Here is a 16,944-nt window from a genome sequence, read left to right as displayed (position 1 = left end):
ATTACAATAAATTAATTAAATGTAAAATCATAAATGTTAAGACATAATAATCAATAATATATGAAACAATAATCATCTGAATAAATAAATGATTAAATAAATAATTAGCTCAATCAAATTTTTTCACTAAATAAAATAGCCATCAAAATCATAAATTTTGATTTAACTATATAAAAAAATCAAATTATAAAAATAAATAGAATTAACTAAATGAATATTTTATTTTGTAACCTTATTATCATATATTAAAAATGGTTTAATATTATAATTACAATTTACAAAATATTGTCTACATTTGTTAAATTAAATTTGAACATTGCAAATTTAAAATTATTTATCTAAAAATTCATTATATAAATATTAAAAATATTTTAATAAAAATCGAGAAATAAAAATTTTAAAAAATTTATATTATTAAAATATTATATATTAGTATTTATTTCTATGCTTGGCATTTCATCTCCCTTTATTAATTGTTATATAAGTTGGAACTTTTTATTTTCAATTAATTCACATTAAAATATTATTATTATTATTATTATTGATTGTCATTTATTATTTCTATCATGGTGTTTTTTTATCATTTAAAATAAAAAAATTAATATCATAAATTTAAATTTTACAAGTTTTAAAATTATTTTTTCATAAAGAAAATTATATGAATATTAGAAAAGAATTTAATAAAAAGTGAAATACTAAAATTAAACTTAAATGATAAAAATTAATATTAATTAAAATTGTGCATATCACAAGCATGTGGACACTGATTATATATGAGAGCCCATATTCAAAGATAAGTGAACTATAAATAGTAAAATCAAGTAATTAATGCTGATCTAACTATTAATTAGCATAGTTTAGCAGGTAATCTTGTCACATTTAATTATTATTTGGGAAGATCTAGAATGTATACCAACTATTATTGATTGATTTCTTTATTAGAAAGTAGTTTTATGTCTTCAATTTGAGAAAGATTTGATTGGTTGATTTGACTCTCATGGGTCACCACACTATCAACACCAAGTTTGGTATTGCTTTTTCTTGATAAATATTTAATTAATTTTTCTTTAACTTGGTTTTTTTTTATCGATCACTATTTAAAAGATATTATCAGTTATTATTATTATTTAAAAAGTGTGGCAATTTAATCAAATTTAACATAATTACAAGTATTATTATTTAAAATTTTTTCTTTGCATCAGTCATTATTTAAAAGAAAAATGTATTATCAGTTGCAGAACAAACTTAACACAATTACAATATAATAAATAATAATTTTATATTTTAAATTTATAATTTTACGAATAAAATTTATTTAGAGATGCAATCCGCTTCCCTTCGATCAAAAGTATGTAGAAAAAATGTATTTGCCTTAATAATTTGTGATGTATCCCAACTAAAATTGCAACAATGTTATTATATCAACCAACCATAAAGACATATCACAAATTTTTGTTTCAAAAAGATAAATCATTGGCCATGAGACATCCTGTAGTACAATTTTTCCTTTTTGCTTTTTTATAATTTATTTATTTCTTTTTCTTTCAGCTGGTGTGTTGTATAAAAGTCCACCACTAACCTTTCCTTTCTATCAATCTTTTTCTTTTTAATATACGTAAAAAATATTAAAGTTTTTTTTTATCAAAATTCATCTATCAATAAAATAATATTTAATTAAATAATAATCAAATAAAATAATCATCCAAAAAAATTTTAAAAATAAAAAAATTTAACTAACATATTTCATTAAATTATAAAAACTTAATAATTTTTAAGAACATCATAATTTAATTTCCTTTCAAAGAAGCATGTGGAGGAATCAATCGGCCCAACTACAAGTTTACAGTGGGCTTTAGCCCAATCATACGAGTGAAATTAGACAGTAGGAGAAAATAAAATAATGCACTTTCTATCTTCGTATACAATTGTAATAAAAAAGAAATACTATAATGCTTATTATAATTTGAATATACAGTCCTGATTTATTTTTTAGGATATCAAGAAAATTCATTCATTATCCCTTTTAAATTAAAAGTTAACAGATAAAAATATTGATTTTTAATAAGATTTAAGCTCAATATCTTATGATTTATTCTTATAATTTTAAACCAGATGCTAATAAGAACTTGAACAACGAAATAAAAAAAATTAAAAATAATAAATTTTTATGAAAATCAAACGTAAAATTTTTAGTAAATCTCGTTATATAAATTATGCATTTTAAAATTTCAATTTAATTTTAAAAAATGGTATAAATGATCAATGTGGATGTGTGTCATTAATTAATTAAAAGTTTTAATATTTTTCAATTAATTTTAATATATAATCAAATAACAAGAATAATTTTTTTTTGATAAGTATATTTTTTAAAATATGTATTTTTATGTGGAAATATTTTCCACAATGAATTATTATTTTTCACGAGCCGAAAATAGATACATTGAATGACAAGTGAAGAAACATTAGTGAATTGCCGAGGCTGAAGAGTGGTCCATCATGTTAGCTTGGGCCCATGTGTTACACTTCACATACAGTCATAAAACCTTTGGACCTATGGAGACCCACCTTCGTACAAGTACTTGAATAAATTAATTTTATATATATTGCATGCTTGAAGCTTTGATAGTTAATTATTAATAAAGATATTACTAATTTTTCATTAAGAATTATTAAAATAAAGTTTTCATTCTAATAAGTAATGAGATATTTTTTTTCCATTAGGGTTTGCTCTATAAAATTAGTTCTTTAATAGCTATTGACTGTTTTAGTAGCGTTTAGCTGATAATTATTTGAATAGTTTTTCATAAAATACTAAAAATTAAATGTTACATAATTTAGCTTTTCACAAAACGCTAACATAATCTCTAAAAGTTAGTCAAAACAATACGTTACCGAATAGCGTTTCAAAACTTTTAACGCTACTTAAAAAGTTGTTTTCAAACACAATATTAGACTATAGAGTGTAATTGCAACATATGGTATAATACAATAAAGGTAGTATTTATGTCAAGGCTTTAATACTGTAGCTCTGTCCAGCAATAGCTTTTGACATAACTTTTAGCTTTTTTACTAAGTCAATACTCTAACTCTATTAATTTTAGAATTCGGTAATATAGCTTTTACAGTAATTTGTAGGAGTTGAACTTTTTATAAAAAATCAAACACTATAACTTTTAGTTTTTAGAGTTTAAAGTTTAACATTTAATTTTTCATTAATTTTTTTTTTTTCACAATCATGTCTATTGTTTTTTTCCATTCGAATTTAGCTAATTAAATAACTAATGTCTTTTTCTGTCATTCTAAGTCCAATAACTAATTAAATAGTTAATTTATAGCTTTCCCCAAATTCTTCCACTACGGAATACTTCCTCCGTTGCTAAATTTCTATCCTCTTTTTGGTTTTCCTTAAATTTTAAATTATTTGCCATTTGTCATTCCAACATAATATTTAATTTTTTTTCCTAATATATCCTTATTAAACCTATTATCCACAATAATTATAAATCTACTCTAAACAGAGTGTTATCTATTCTCAATAAATTTTAACTCAATTAGATATTAATGGAAGTTTTAGGAAGACTAAACCACGTTTAAAAAAATGAATAACAATAACTAAGCCTTAAAAGTATATGGATTTTGTTATCTATTTTTATAATATTTGGAGCATTAATTAACTTTCTTAATCCCGGAAGTGAAAGGTGACTGTTTGTTAGTGTCAAAAGCCTTAAAGGTAACTAAAAAGATAGTTCACTTTTTATTTTCATACAGATTAAGAAAGTAGTAATTATTATGATTAAAGGATAATTTTATTCATATAATTTCATATTATACTTATCTTAAATAACACGCGAACAATTAATACATTGAAATAATAAATAAAAATTACTGAGAATTATTAAAAATAAAATAAAATTTAATACGAGTATAATAAATAATTTAATGATTAATTATTGTGTAAAAAGTGAAGTACGAGACAAACTAAATAGAAAAAAAGAACTATCTTTTTTTAAATCCACGTAATAACACAGTTGGTAACTAAAATGCATTATGAAATGGTGTTGAGCCAAATGGAAACATTATGAAATATATGGTCCAAAACTAAGAAGCTTGCCGATGTTTTAGGTGGGACCCAATTACCTATTTCTTTGTCTCAAAGAGTGAAGACACTGCCATAAATTTCATGTATGCCTCGTCATGCGGATAAAATGTTTATCACTAATATTGGATATGGACAGCTGTTGGATAATAACTAATAAGAGAGGTGTTATTATATGTTTCATAATATTTATTATATTTAAAATTTTACAGAAAATCATTAAATTTATTTAAATTATAATAAATTATTAAATAAATTAATTATATTATTTTTAATTAAATACTAGTTCTAAGAAAATGAGTCGGAATAGAGAATCAATCTCTGCATTAGGATGAAAAAAAAGTTTCGATTAAATTGAAGTAATAATTATTAATTATATTGATAAGATAAACATGGAAAAAAAGAATTTATTAGTTTTTAAAATCACAAATGTGATAAGTATTATAGAACGAATATAGTATATGGAAATAAGGTTAAACAGAATATGGTAAAATCCACCTAATTGAAATGAATGCATTGGATTTTTAAAAACTTTGATTTGATTTTAATTTTAATAAAAAAATCATTTTATTTTATTTAATTTCATTCTTATTATATAAACTTTAAAAATATAAAATCTTATAAATGAAACTGAGTTGATATGTAAATCAAATTAAAACTAAACCGAAACATTAAGAAGCTTTGTCTTATATTTCAATATTCTTTGGTTTCTTGACAAAATCATTAATTAAAAGGGTTGGTAAAATCTACTTAATTGAAAGGGTTTCATTAATTGCATTTTGATCTGATTTTAATTTTAATAAATAATTATTTTCCTTTATTTAATTTCATTCTTATTATATAAAATTCAAACATCTAAAATCATAAAAATCAAACTGAACTCACCAGCAAATTAAGTTAAAACTAAATTGAAAACGAAAAAAAAAAAAGAAGACAAAACCGTTAATGATGCTTATCCCTCTCTAAAATTTCTCAAAAATGCCTAGAAAATGTACTCAGTTCCAAAATATTGTTGGTTTGTTATGTCGTTCTGTATATTTGAAGAAGTAATACAATGTTGTCCTTATTTACAGTAAATATATTAAATACTTTACAAATAATTATTGATTTTGAAATAAAAAATAATTTAATCAAATTACTCTTAAATTTATTATAATTTAAAAAAATTAATTAAAATTTTAATTATTATATAAAAATCTTAAACTACTTATATTTTTTTTAACAGATGATGAATAGAAAATGGTCAATGGAATCTAAAAAGATGATACCTTTTCTTCTCATCATGAATATCTACAAAAAACTCAAATCTGCCCAAACAAATTAATCAAGCTAACATCAATATTTGTGGACCCACTATATGGATGATGTCCAAAATCAATATAAAATTCATAAAAATCAGTAAATAAAAAAGGCTGGAAAATAATCATTCAACTGCCAAACCAATAGTAATCAAACTTTATCATTAATCATAGTATCGTAATTATCTCTCACCTAACAAATGTATTGAGTAAAACTAGTCTATGAGAAAACATTTATGAAAAACAAGTTGGCATTCAAGAAAAATAACTTATCCTTATTTATATGAGAAAATATTTTTCTAACTTATTTTATAATTTAAAACTAGTCTTTTTGTTTCATTAAAGAATAGTCCACTTGTGAGGGATCTAAGCCTACAGTGCACCTAGGCGAATCCCACATCGGTTAAGTGCGAGGAGTAAGTGATGTACATAAGAGGGGTGGTGCCTTGAATGGTTGGATGCGTTTTGGTGGTGAAATGGCTGGAGAGTTGGAAGAACTCCAAGGTTAAGCGTGCTCGCTTAACGGAAATCCTAGGATGGGTGACCTCCTGGGAAGTTTCTCATTTCCCCCAAGAACAAAAACCGTGAGGGTGACCTCGTACGGAAGGGTCCAAAGCGGACAATATTCAGCCATGTCAAGGGCCATGACACCACCTGTGGAAGATGTGCAATTATGAGCTCGCAATTTCTTTAGAAGTGTCAAAAATGTGTCTAAGTGGTTTTTTTTGGCAGAAATATTTAAAATAATTTATTAATAGGTCCATGCCATTTAAAATATATTTTACATTATACATTTTGCAACATGATTATTTTAAAATAATCATTAAATTATTTTAACAATATATTTTTTAAAATATGTTGAGGATCATACCATTTAAAATATATTTTATCAATATATTTGAAAGTAATTATGGTATTTGTATATTATTAAATTATCTTAACATGATATACACTATATTGTTAAATAATTTAATTTAAAAAATTAAAATCACATTATTAGACTAAATTAATCATCATTATATTATTTATACTATGAAAATGCATTTTAAATAGAAATCTAATTATAATATTTCTCTTTAATATAGATTGCTTATGAATAATATAATAGGTGTAAATGCATTATTTATATGATGAAAAAATAAAATTTTTAATGTTATATTAAATGTTAGAAAAATATTTTTTTTAAAAATTATATGTAGAGCCAAACGCTGAAAAATTATGTGTTTTCTTTTAAAAGATTTTTCACGAATGTTATTTTCTAATAAGTTATTTTTTAAAAACAAATGCACCTTAAATCACTTAAAAAACATAAAAGATTTGAAAATATATAAAGCACAGAAATCAGATTGAAAATACGTAAGTCTTCAATTTTGGTTTGATAAAACCAAAAAGCAACTTGAAAATAAACAAAACCCAATAAATAACAAAGCTAATAAATAATAATCTACGTGTTTCATTATCATTTTCCCCTTTTGTTCTTTGATTATACGCACTTATTAACCCTTGCCCTCTAAATGAATCTCACATTAATTGAATATAAAGTGAAAATGACGTACATGAAAATGAACAAGTCTTAAACTAGTAAGACGCGTTCTAGAGTTTAGAGATGAGACTTTAATTTAAGAATAAAATTGTGCGGACTTTATATTTTTAAAATCAAAATATTTACTTATCATGTCAAAAAATATTGTAGGATATTAAAATTTCACTAAATCTATTTTAGTAAATTCAATATTCCCTTCCTACATCTGTATATGTTATTTACCTATATTATTATTATTACTATAAATATTAGGAAGGTAAATTAAATATGTTAAATTAAATAAAATTATAATATTCATACAATTCTTCAAGCTAATATATATTTATTATTTTATTAATCACAATTGTTAAATTTTTTAAATAAATTATATTAAATAAATAAATTAATTAAAATGGATAATCATATTATTTTAGAGAAATCATATTAATTGGATTAATTAATTAAAATGGACAATCATATTAAGTCATTTTTTAGATAATTTTAATTAAATCAATTAAAATTATTATTTTGAAAACACCAATAAAATAAAACAAAATAAAGCCACAAGAAATTGAATAATGTTTCAAAAGAAATGGGGTCTCCTTTTCTTCTACTCCTCGTGTTACAAAAAGCTGCCCCTTAGCATTATAACTACGCGCTGCGACAATAAATATCATTAAATAATAACAATACTACCTTCACCAGCATCAATTACCTGCTTCTTGTTTGGAAACGCCTCTGATTTCTCTGAATTTTCCATTAACTCCAAAATCTAGGCTTCTTCCTCACTTTCCCAATCCTTTTTACACCTTCTAGCAAACCCAACATTTCAATTTTTCGTGTCAACAAACTCCAGCAGATAATCAGCAGTCTCCTTCACCGCAAAAAAGTGCAAAGCAAAGCCATACACTTCAAAAAGATTTAAGGGAAAAGAACTATGTCTTAATCAGCCGAAGAAATGGCGATACAAAGAAATGGGTTGGCAATTTGTCATAGTAATAAGAGAGTATGGTTCAGGAATTTTGTCGAACAATATCTAAACGCATACTATAAGGAAGGAAAGTGCACAAGCTAAAAGAGGGAAAAGTTAATTGAAGAGAGAGGTATCATCAAGCAAAGAACAATGGCAGTGGAAAGAGTAATACCCATTAATTGTCTACTCTGGCAGATAAAACTTTAAAGGTGAAGATGTAAAAAGACTTGCTTTATAAGTACTGTTTATTACTACCTTCTGAAAAGGGTGTTTTGGTCTTTAACAAAACTGGCTCTATCAAAAAACTTAACCCTATATGTTCATATTCTTCCCACTTACACTCCCCAACTGAATCTTTCTTATTTTTATTTTATTTTATTATAATTAATTTTCCCCTCATGTTCTGTGTACTTATTACTCTCTGCACTGCTAGACTCATATAGTGAAATCTCTGTGCTTTAGATCTCTCCTTCTTTCCCTTTCTGCAAACCCTAGCTTTCTCTCTCTTGGGTTTTCAGTTTCAGAAACGTACTACCATTACTGTTTATTGTGTTACTTCTTTTAAGGTATATACTTTGTTGAGTGTGGGTTTCTAGTGTTTTTCTCATTTTGAATTTTTTTGTGGATTTAGGGATTTTGGTGGATGTGAAATTATGCGTTTTATTGGCATTTCATAGCAAACAGCACGCATTTTCGTTATTATTTTTTTAAGGTGGTGATTGTTAATTATTATAAAGATTTTGGTGGTTTTGTTGGTTGGAGTTCATTGAGGAGGAGATAAGGTTTTGGTACTGTTGGTGGTGGTGAAATTGTTCTCATTAGGGGAATTTAGGTTAGTGGATTTGATAAAAGATTGAAAATTGCAGAGTAGGAAATTAGTCTTTATTGAGATTTTGCTGGAGTTTCCAGTGTTGGTACTTAAAAAGTTTTAATCTTTTAGTGAGTTTTGTTAGACTCGTTTTTGGTTGCTTTGGCCGAAAACAAATGGGATTGACAGAATTTTGAGTTATATAGGTTAGATCCTTTCCGTCATTTATCTAGGGAATGTTCTTTGGTTGTGTTTGATGGAAGTGGGAAAGGAAGAAGAGTTTAGAATTATGAAAATGAGAAATTTGAAGGGTAATTATTGATTATAAAGCAAGGAGTTGTTGGAGGTGGTTTTTGTGCGTAATGGGTTGCGTTTGCTGTAAACCCTCTGCAATTGAAGATAGCAAAGAGAGCCCCAGAGAGAGGCTCTCCAGCAAGGTCTCAGCAGACTTGCGAGTATCGAGGGCCACCTCATCGAGGAGGGAGGAAGCATATAGAGTGAAGGATCGATATGACAGTAATGATGGAAGGGCAATGCTGATTGATAAGCACTCAAATGGTTCAGTTAGATTGCATGGAAGTGAGAATGCAGAGAGGAAGAGGGAGAAGATGGAATATGCTGTCGCTCAACATCCTGGGATGGGTACCATACCAAAAGCAACTGAAGGGGAGCAGGTTGCAGCCGGATGGCCTTCCTGGCTAGCAGCAGTGGCTGGAGAAGCAATCAAAGGATGGCTGCCTCGGCGTGCGGATTCTTTTGAGAAGCTGGATAAAGTACGTTTTTTTCTTTTTCCCCTTATCTTGTTTGTTAAGTTAACATTCATTGTATATGATTAAAATCATGGTCATGCATAAATCAACATGAATCTTTTTAATTAACTTAATTGAAAATATCCATTAGAAAGACACTGAGAGTTTTATTTCAAATAAATGCTTCTCTAAATCTGATGATACAATTGTGGTAGTTTCCAAAACTGACTGATGAAAGAAATCTCTTGAAATTGCAATAAATTTTTGTAAGGTTGCAAATTTTATGCTGTTTACAAGATAGAATGAGAACCTATTGGAATAAGTGCTGCCTCAAGATATGTCCTTTCTTGATCATGAGTGCGGGCTTGTTGGATGGGTTTATGGTGTTAGATTTTATGGCATTTCATTGACATAGGCTGGAAATAATCGAACTAGAATTCCTTTACATTCAATATGTTTAAATTGTAGGAGTTTTTCCTTTCTGCTAAACGGCTGGTGGAAAAAGTGAATAACAAAATGCCAAATTAAAATTTCCACAGATGCAATGTGCAGTTATAACTGGGCAAGGTGGTTTTTCGAAAAGTTACTGACTTCTAAAACCATGGTTGATTTGGGTTTGAGTGTTGAATGACTTGCAAAACATAATTTACATTAAAAGTAGGATTTTTTATTTTTATGCAACTAGCAATAAGAACTTGATGGTGCTTAAAGGCTTCAAATCTGCATGGTAATTTCTCAACCACGTTTTTTGCAAGTACTTTCAACACTTCTACTTAGAATTGAAAATGGAAAGTCTTTTGTTGACCACTTTATAAGTTGTTGAAAGTATGTTCTATTTGTCACACAATTTTTATTTGATTAAGTTAGGGAACATTTGCATTCGAAGCTTGCATCCTGAAGGGTCAGGTAAGTTTCATGTAGTAGGTTGATTTAATATGCTTGACAATATCATTCCCTCCTACCTTCGTACCATATGAGCCAGGGCAAGATGAGCCAGGGGAAGAATTGTTTTTATCCAAATTTTGGTTTTAATGCCTGGACTTTTAGTTGTCCGTTCTCTAAGTACTCGAAAACACCAGACCATTCTGTTGAGTTGAGATCTTATTGGTGCTAGTAGAATGGTTCGTCATACTGAGGTTGACCTTATATGGTTGTTTTTCATTCTCCATTTATTGAAGTTTATCTTTATGCAGATTGGCCAGGGGACTTACAGTAATGTTTATAGAGCTCGTGATCTTGACCAAAAGAAGATTGTTGCTTTGAAGAAAGTAAGATTTGATAACTTGGAACCTGAGAGTGTTCGTTTCATGGCCAGGGAGATTCATATATTGCGCAGGCTTGACCACACTAATGTAATAAAATTAGAGGGTCTAGTTACATCCAGGATGTCTTGCAGTTTGTACCTTGTATTTGAGTACATGGAGCATGATTTGGCTGGGCTTGCCTCACATCCTGGTCTGAAGTTTACAGAAGCACAGGTAACTTTAAAGTCATCAAGCATTGTTTTATTCGTATGTATGTTGGCTTTTTATGCAGTCTAATTTGTGTGTATTTTGGCAGGTGAAATGTTACATGCAACAACTTTTACAAGGACTTGATCATTGCCACAGCCGTGGTGTTCTGCACCGTGACATTAAAGGCTCCAACCTATTAATTGACAATAATGGTATATTAAAAATTGCAGACTTTGGTCTAGCAAGTTTTTATGATCCTACTCATATCCAACCACTCACAAGCCGTGTTGTAACACTTTGGTACCGTCCTCCGGAGCTTCTTCTTGGGGCCACCTACTATGGGACTGCTGTTGATTTATGGAGTACAGGTTGCATACTTGCTGAATTATATGCTGGAAAGCCTATTATGCCTGGAAGAACCGAGGTATTTTTTCTTCTGTTTCTTGTTTCCTTCTGTTATTTGGAAATAATTGTTTTCTGTGGTTCTCCACAGGACCTTTTTCCCTTTGTGTGCTGATTAATTGAGACATTAGGCTGTTTTGCAAATTATTGCACATTGGGTGTAATTCATACTGGATTTCTATATTATTTACTGCGTCTGAATTATATTAGTAACTGTGTCTAATGATGATATGATATGGTACTATTTAAAACAACAGAATTTGCATGAGTCCATGGTATTGACTGATTAGCGAAATCTTTAATGAGAGTTATGGGCTAGCTTTTCCACTTTTAGTTTTTCATGCAAGATATGCTCTCAGATTTCCGATGGTTGAAATGATTAGCTGATATTCGTTATTGAATGTCTTTCTCTAGGATGGCCTCTTTCTTTTGTTGTGCAGTTGAATTGTGATTATTTGTTTTAAAAAAAAATTCAGATAGAATTTACCACAGTGACATCACTCCCACTCCCTAGCTCTCTCTCTCTTTTCTCACCTGCTCAGGTTCATCCACCATTCATTTTATAGCATCTGCCCCAAGCTTGAAATAATGAGTCCAAGAGTTGATGTAGAGTTAAGTAACACAGACGGTGATTCCATGGGCCTTGTTGGGCTGTTCTTCAGTTTCCATGCTGCCACCTCTCTCTCTCTCTCTCTCTCTCTCTCACCTGCCCTGCTTCATCCACCCTTTATAGGTTTAATGATTCAGCTAAAAGGCTGTTAAGCTGGCAGTAGGTTTAGCTTAGGGAGTAAAATGTTTTAACTTTGACGGGAAGCATAGCACCAATTAAAAGTAATGTTAGTGTCAGGATAGATTTGGAATCTTGAAGAATCTAGTTCTCCATATCTTGCAAAAGCTTGCTTTTCAATATGATTTGATGTACTTCCTTGCTTTGATGTGAGTCAACTTCACAGAATAAGAGGTTACTACAGCAACAAAGAGTGCCAACCTTACACAAGAGCGAGAGGATTTACAGGAAAGAAGTTCAAAGAAGTCAAAGTTAGTTTTTGGTGTCAATTAACCTTTGGCCAAAACAATTTTTAAAAGATCAGTGGAAGTATCTCCCTATCTTTTACATTTAAAACATATAGATACCCCATTAAGGCCTGAGGGTTTAAATAGATACCATCTATTCTTTTTTTTTTTTTTTTCCTTTTGCAAGAGTGTATGATACAAAAAAAAAAAAAAAAAAAAAAAAATTCAGTCCTTTGCATTTTCTCTTTCATTTCATTTCATTTCCTTTTCTTTGTTTTATTTTTTTTTCAAATTTAAAAACATAAAAGGGAGACAACTAAAGGAAAAGGAAGGGAAAAAAAAAAGAGTAAGATATGGTTATCTTGTGAAGTATATTTTCTTTGTGCTTCTCTATGTTCAGCATGCCTGAACTCTTTATATCACAGTGTTTTGTTATAGAATTATTGCCGAGTTATTTGCATATTTCTGCCTTACAGGTGGAGCAGCTGCATAAAATTTTCAAGCTATGTGGCTCTCCTTCTGAAGATTATTGGAGAAAATCAAAATTGCCTCATGCAACTATATTCAAGCCTCAACAGCCTTACAGACGTTGTGTTGCAGAAACATTTAAGGAATTTCCTGCACCGGCTTTAGCACTCATGGAGACCCTACTCTCTATTGACCCTGCAGATCGTGGGACTGCAGCTTCTGCTCTGAAGAGCGAGGTATTAAATAAAGATGGGAAAGTTATTTGGAAATTCTCCAACATGATGGCTTCCTTTTGTTTTCCTCCTTTTTACTGCTAGTAATAGGCAGTTTTGCTTGGGTATATGGGTCTTCTGGTAAAGGTTGGCATTGGGAACTATAGCAGTTGTTACTGATTTTTCAATTCCATTCCTTACCTCATTACTGCAGTCAAACAAAGTAATGGAACCAAAATTCTGTGCTTCGTAGCAAACATAGGAATAAGACTACCTATTCCCATTCTCAATCCATTTCATTCCTCATTACTTTCCTTATTCCATTTAATTCAGTTCCATGTACCAAAGATACCTTAACATCTTACTCAAGGAATTAGCTTTGGCCTTGGTGAAACTGGCTGTGGAAATAGCACGAGCCTTGGATGATAGCTTATAAAGATTCAACATCATAAATTTTATGCTTTTGGTAGATAAAATATCAGTGGGTTGTCTAGACTGGAAATCCTTTTAGGCTGTGCTTTGTTCTATGTTAGAAAGTTGTGGCCACAATGGACTTTCATGTTAGTCTGAGAACAATATCTTTATGTTCCTGCTTTGATATGCAGTTATGAACACATACTTGCGTACTCATAGTTCTGTAGTCTCATTCTATTATCATTTTGTTAGTTTATTGTTGAGTGTCCTTGACTTGTTTAATTTATGTTTTGCAGTTCTTTACAATAAAACCACTACCTTGTGATCCTTCAAGCCTGCCCAAGTATCCTCCTAGCAAAGAGTTCGATGCAAAAATGCGGGATGAGGAAGCTAGAAGGTAAGAATTATAGAAAAATAGGAGATGTTATCAGGTACAGTTTGTGAACACATCATAACCCTAATTGGATGACCCAAAAGAAACTTCAATTTTTGCATCTTAGCCATTGTGCTTCATGTTATTGTTGAAATGTAAGAGGTTGCCTCCCTCTCCTTGGAGTAAGCAGGATCCAGCTTTAGTTAGCTAGACTGTGGCACTGTAAATACTACAGGTTGGCTGCTGCTGATGTTATTTTGTGATTAAATTAGGCTATGTTGGCCTGACCGATTGTGGTGTTGGTTTGTATTGGTTTACTTGATGAGCTAGTGATCTGTTATTCTGCAATTCTATCACTGAGGTGATTAACTGTTAAGATGGTATTGCTGATAATCTTGCTTTTGTGTATATTAACAGACAAGGGGCAGCAGGAAGCAAGGGCCAGAGACCTGATATTGAAAGAAAAGGAATGAGAGAATCTCGAGCCGTCCCAGCACCTGATGCCAATGCTGAGTTGGTCTTGTCAATGCAGGTAAATCTTCATACACTCATTCCATACATATACAGGATTATGTTTAGGAGGTAATTTTGGCTTGTTGGGTCATGGCCCTGGTGTATGCTGGAGCTTAAGGATCCACTAACAGCAAGAATAAGGGAAAGAAAGATCTAGAAGGTTAAGAGAAAGACCTAGTGGGTTGGGAGAAAATGGAGCTAGCTCTTGATGGTGAATTCTCCAAAAAATAAGTAACCAAGTTGGTGCATAAGGCATAACACCAGAACACTTCATATTGTACTCTTGTTATTACCTCCAATTGCTCCTTGTACATAAGTTTTCCTAACTGAGTTTCATTGGAGAGGGGTTGTGAGTGTGCCAGGTTTCAATTCTCGGTGTAAACATTGTGTCACTATTGGCCAAGCATAATGGTCATGGTCAGTGCTCTTGTGAATTTGTTTAGAAGAATTATGGTACCAGTTGTCAGTTTGTCACGATCTCAATGATTCACTGTTACCATTAGTTTGTACACTAAGCAACAGCTGATATATAAAACTTGGATGGGTGGGTGGATTGGAAGAACTGTGATTCCAAGACTTCAAATATGTGTGTCATGATTGATGAAAAAATTTAATGTCTTGCTATAGAATTATGTTTCCTGTTTGTCTCTTTATTTTGTTGTTTTGGTTTCTATAATTTGTGTATGTAAATGAGACTGCTTTCTTATCACAGAAAAGACAAGGCCAGTCAAATTCTAAAAGCCGGAGTGAGAAGTTTAATCCTCGCCCAGAAGAAGAAGCTTCTGGTTTTCCAATTGATCCACCTAGACCATCACAAGCTGCAGAATCAAGTATGGATCCACAGGGGCATCAGCATAAGAGAGCCTCCCATTCTGGGCCATTAGCTCACCGTGCTGCTTGGGCAAAGGCCGGTAGAAATACAGAGGATGCTCCAAAGGTTTTGTCTGGGACTGACGTGTCAACAATGTCAGGCTTTGTGGCAGCAAAGAGGAGTTTATTATCTGAAGACCGCAGAGAAAGGTCTGGCACATCACAGCAAGACGTTCCAAAACTAATGGCGAGGTTCCCAGGATCCTTCAAGGAATCATCAGATTCTTTTGTTCAGCAGGATCAGAAACATCACTGTCAGGGGGTTGCAGGTTCTCATCAAAAAGAAGATGGAAGAATAGGCAATAATGATCCAATCCTTGTAAGTAGTTAATGTTCTTGTTCATTTCTCTTCCTGAGTTTTTCCATTGGATTATTCTCATCTAAATTTATTCTCTCTGTTTCCTAAGTGACTATGCACAATATACTTGAATGTTTTTTGGTGGCCGATTGATTTGTGATTCCTTTTAATTATTTATGCATTTGTCAGGTTGGCTATGGATCAAAGGGTCACAAAATTCATTATTCTGGTCCTTTGCTACTTCCATCTGGCAACGTGGATCAGATGCTGAAGGATCATGATCGCCAGATCCAAGAAGCTGTTAGAAGAGCCCGAATTGACAAAGCAAAGGTCAGAAAAGTTCAGGTTGAAGGGAACCAAATATCAACCAATTCAATATTCGTTTCTGGCCGTTGATTATGATTAAACTCCCCAAGTGAGAAGTAATGTGAGGAAGATCATGCAGAATAAGTTGGCTGGTGATTTTTCTTTCGTTAAATAGAGTTAAATTGTTAGATGGGGTTTTTTGTATAGGGGTTGTTCTTAGAAAGAATAGCTAGTGGCATATAGCTCATTGAAAATTCTCTCCCCTCTGCAATTTATCATGTGTATTTACTTTTCACTCTTCCACAGCAATTTCTGAACTATGGGCCATTCTTGTAGAGCATTTTTATTAGTCATAAGCTGTAGAGTATTTGGAAAATATGACATTATTTTATGGTGTTAAAGAAAGAAATCTTGCACGCACCATGCTCGTCAAGCTCCAGCTGAAGAGGAGCTTCCTCCCTTTATTCTTAATTTCTTTATGGTTGACGAAGACTATAGTTATGGCTGGATGATGGTGAAAGTGCTCTATCTCGCAGTTGATGTGATTCTTGGTGACAATTTCTTCCCATCTGTATATGCAGTAGATGGTACTTTTTGAAATGGTTTTAATTTACAGGTACTGTTGTAGAGGTTAGGTGTGTAGTTGAGCTTGAGCTGTGACTTTATTAGAAAACACAAGGCTTGATTCGAGTTTTTTAGTTTAATTTTCAAGGTTGAGCTTCAGTTTGCACGGATGTAAAAATATTATATATGATGAAATTAGAATCATTAAGTACTTAATTAAGCTTCAACTTAGTGCTTGACCTCTGCTCGATTGAAATTGAAGATTGACTCTACTAGTTGGTGAACGTCTTGGTAATGGTTTGCTAAGGAATTGGTAAGCAGTTAATAATTTGGTTCATCAAACTGTAAATCCTTATTGAATAAACCTGTAGGATAACAAAGTGGCAACCTTTATACGATGCACCATTTTTTTAATTCAGAACGTGTCGTACTATTATCAATTAATACGATACCGTTTCTCATAATTAGGTTACTGATTTTGGCTTGGCATTAATATAGTATTATGCTATTTTATTACTCTGTCAGATTTGTTAGAGGGAATGATTTAATTAAGCAAATACATAATGAATGTTATTATTATGTCCCCAAACCTAAATTTCAAATTCCAAAG

The 16,944-nt window shown here is 30.6% G+C and overlaps 1 protein-coding gene and 1 long non-coding RNA gene across 2 annotated transcripts; one reads left to right on the top strand and one right to left on the bottom strand.

The window, feature by feature from the left end:
- Positions 1-5,648: 5,648 nt before the first annotated feature.
- On the bottom strand, positions 5,649-8,098 carry LOC149494963 (uncharacterized). The gene is made up of 2 exons (XR_016321770.1): positions 7,632-8,098; positions 5,649-6,048 (listed from the first exon to the last, which is right to left on the bottom strand). It is a non-coding gene; the product is annotated as an uncharacterized LOC149494963 (long non-coding RNA).
- Positions 8,099-8,121: 23 nt separating this feature from the next.
- Positions 8,122-16,561, top strand: LOC105644275 (Protein kinase superfamily protein). Its single transcript, XM_012229573.4, has 8 exons — positions 8,122-9,470; positions 10,640-10,924; positions 11,007-11,324; positions 12,793-13,020; positions 13,707-13,807; positions 14,201-14,315; positions 15,009-15,485; positions 15,654-16,561. The coding sequence occupies exons 1-8, from the start codon at positions 9,060-9,062 to the stop codon at positions 15,858-15,860; spliced, it is 2,142 nt and encodes a 713-aa protein (XP_012084963.1). The 5' UTR covers positions 8,122-9,059; the 3' UTR covers positions 15,861-16,561.
- Positions 16,562-16,944: the final 383 nt, after the last annotated feature.

Source organism: Jatropha curcas, chromosome 7 (genome assembly GCF_041381405.1).
Source record: "Jatropha curcas cultivar XTBG-Jc1 chromosome 7, XTBG_Jcur_1.0, whole genome shotgun sequence".
Classification (NCBI taxonomy): Eukaryota; Viridiplantae; Streptophyta; class Magnoliopsida; order Malpighiales; family Euphorbiaceae; genus Jatropha; species Jatropha curcas.
This window is presented reverse-complemented; position numbering and strand designations above follow the sequence as displayed.

Excerpts from the sequence above, each read along its gene's own strand:
- LOC105644275 (XM_012229573.4), top strand. The coding sequence starts at position 9,060 with ATGGGTTGCGTTTGCTGTAAACCCTCTGCAATTGAAGATAGCAAAGAG. Across the intron at positions 13,021-13,706 it reads CTTCTGCTCTGAAGAGCGAG|TTCTTTACAATAAAACCACT; the intron begins GTATTAAATAAA and ends TATGTTTTGCAG. Across the intron at positions 14,316-15,008 it reads AGTTGGTCTTGTCAATGCAG|AAAAGACAAGGCCAGTCAAA; the intron begins GTAAATCTTCAT and ends TTCTTATCACAG.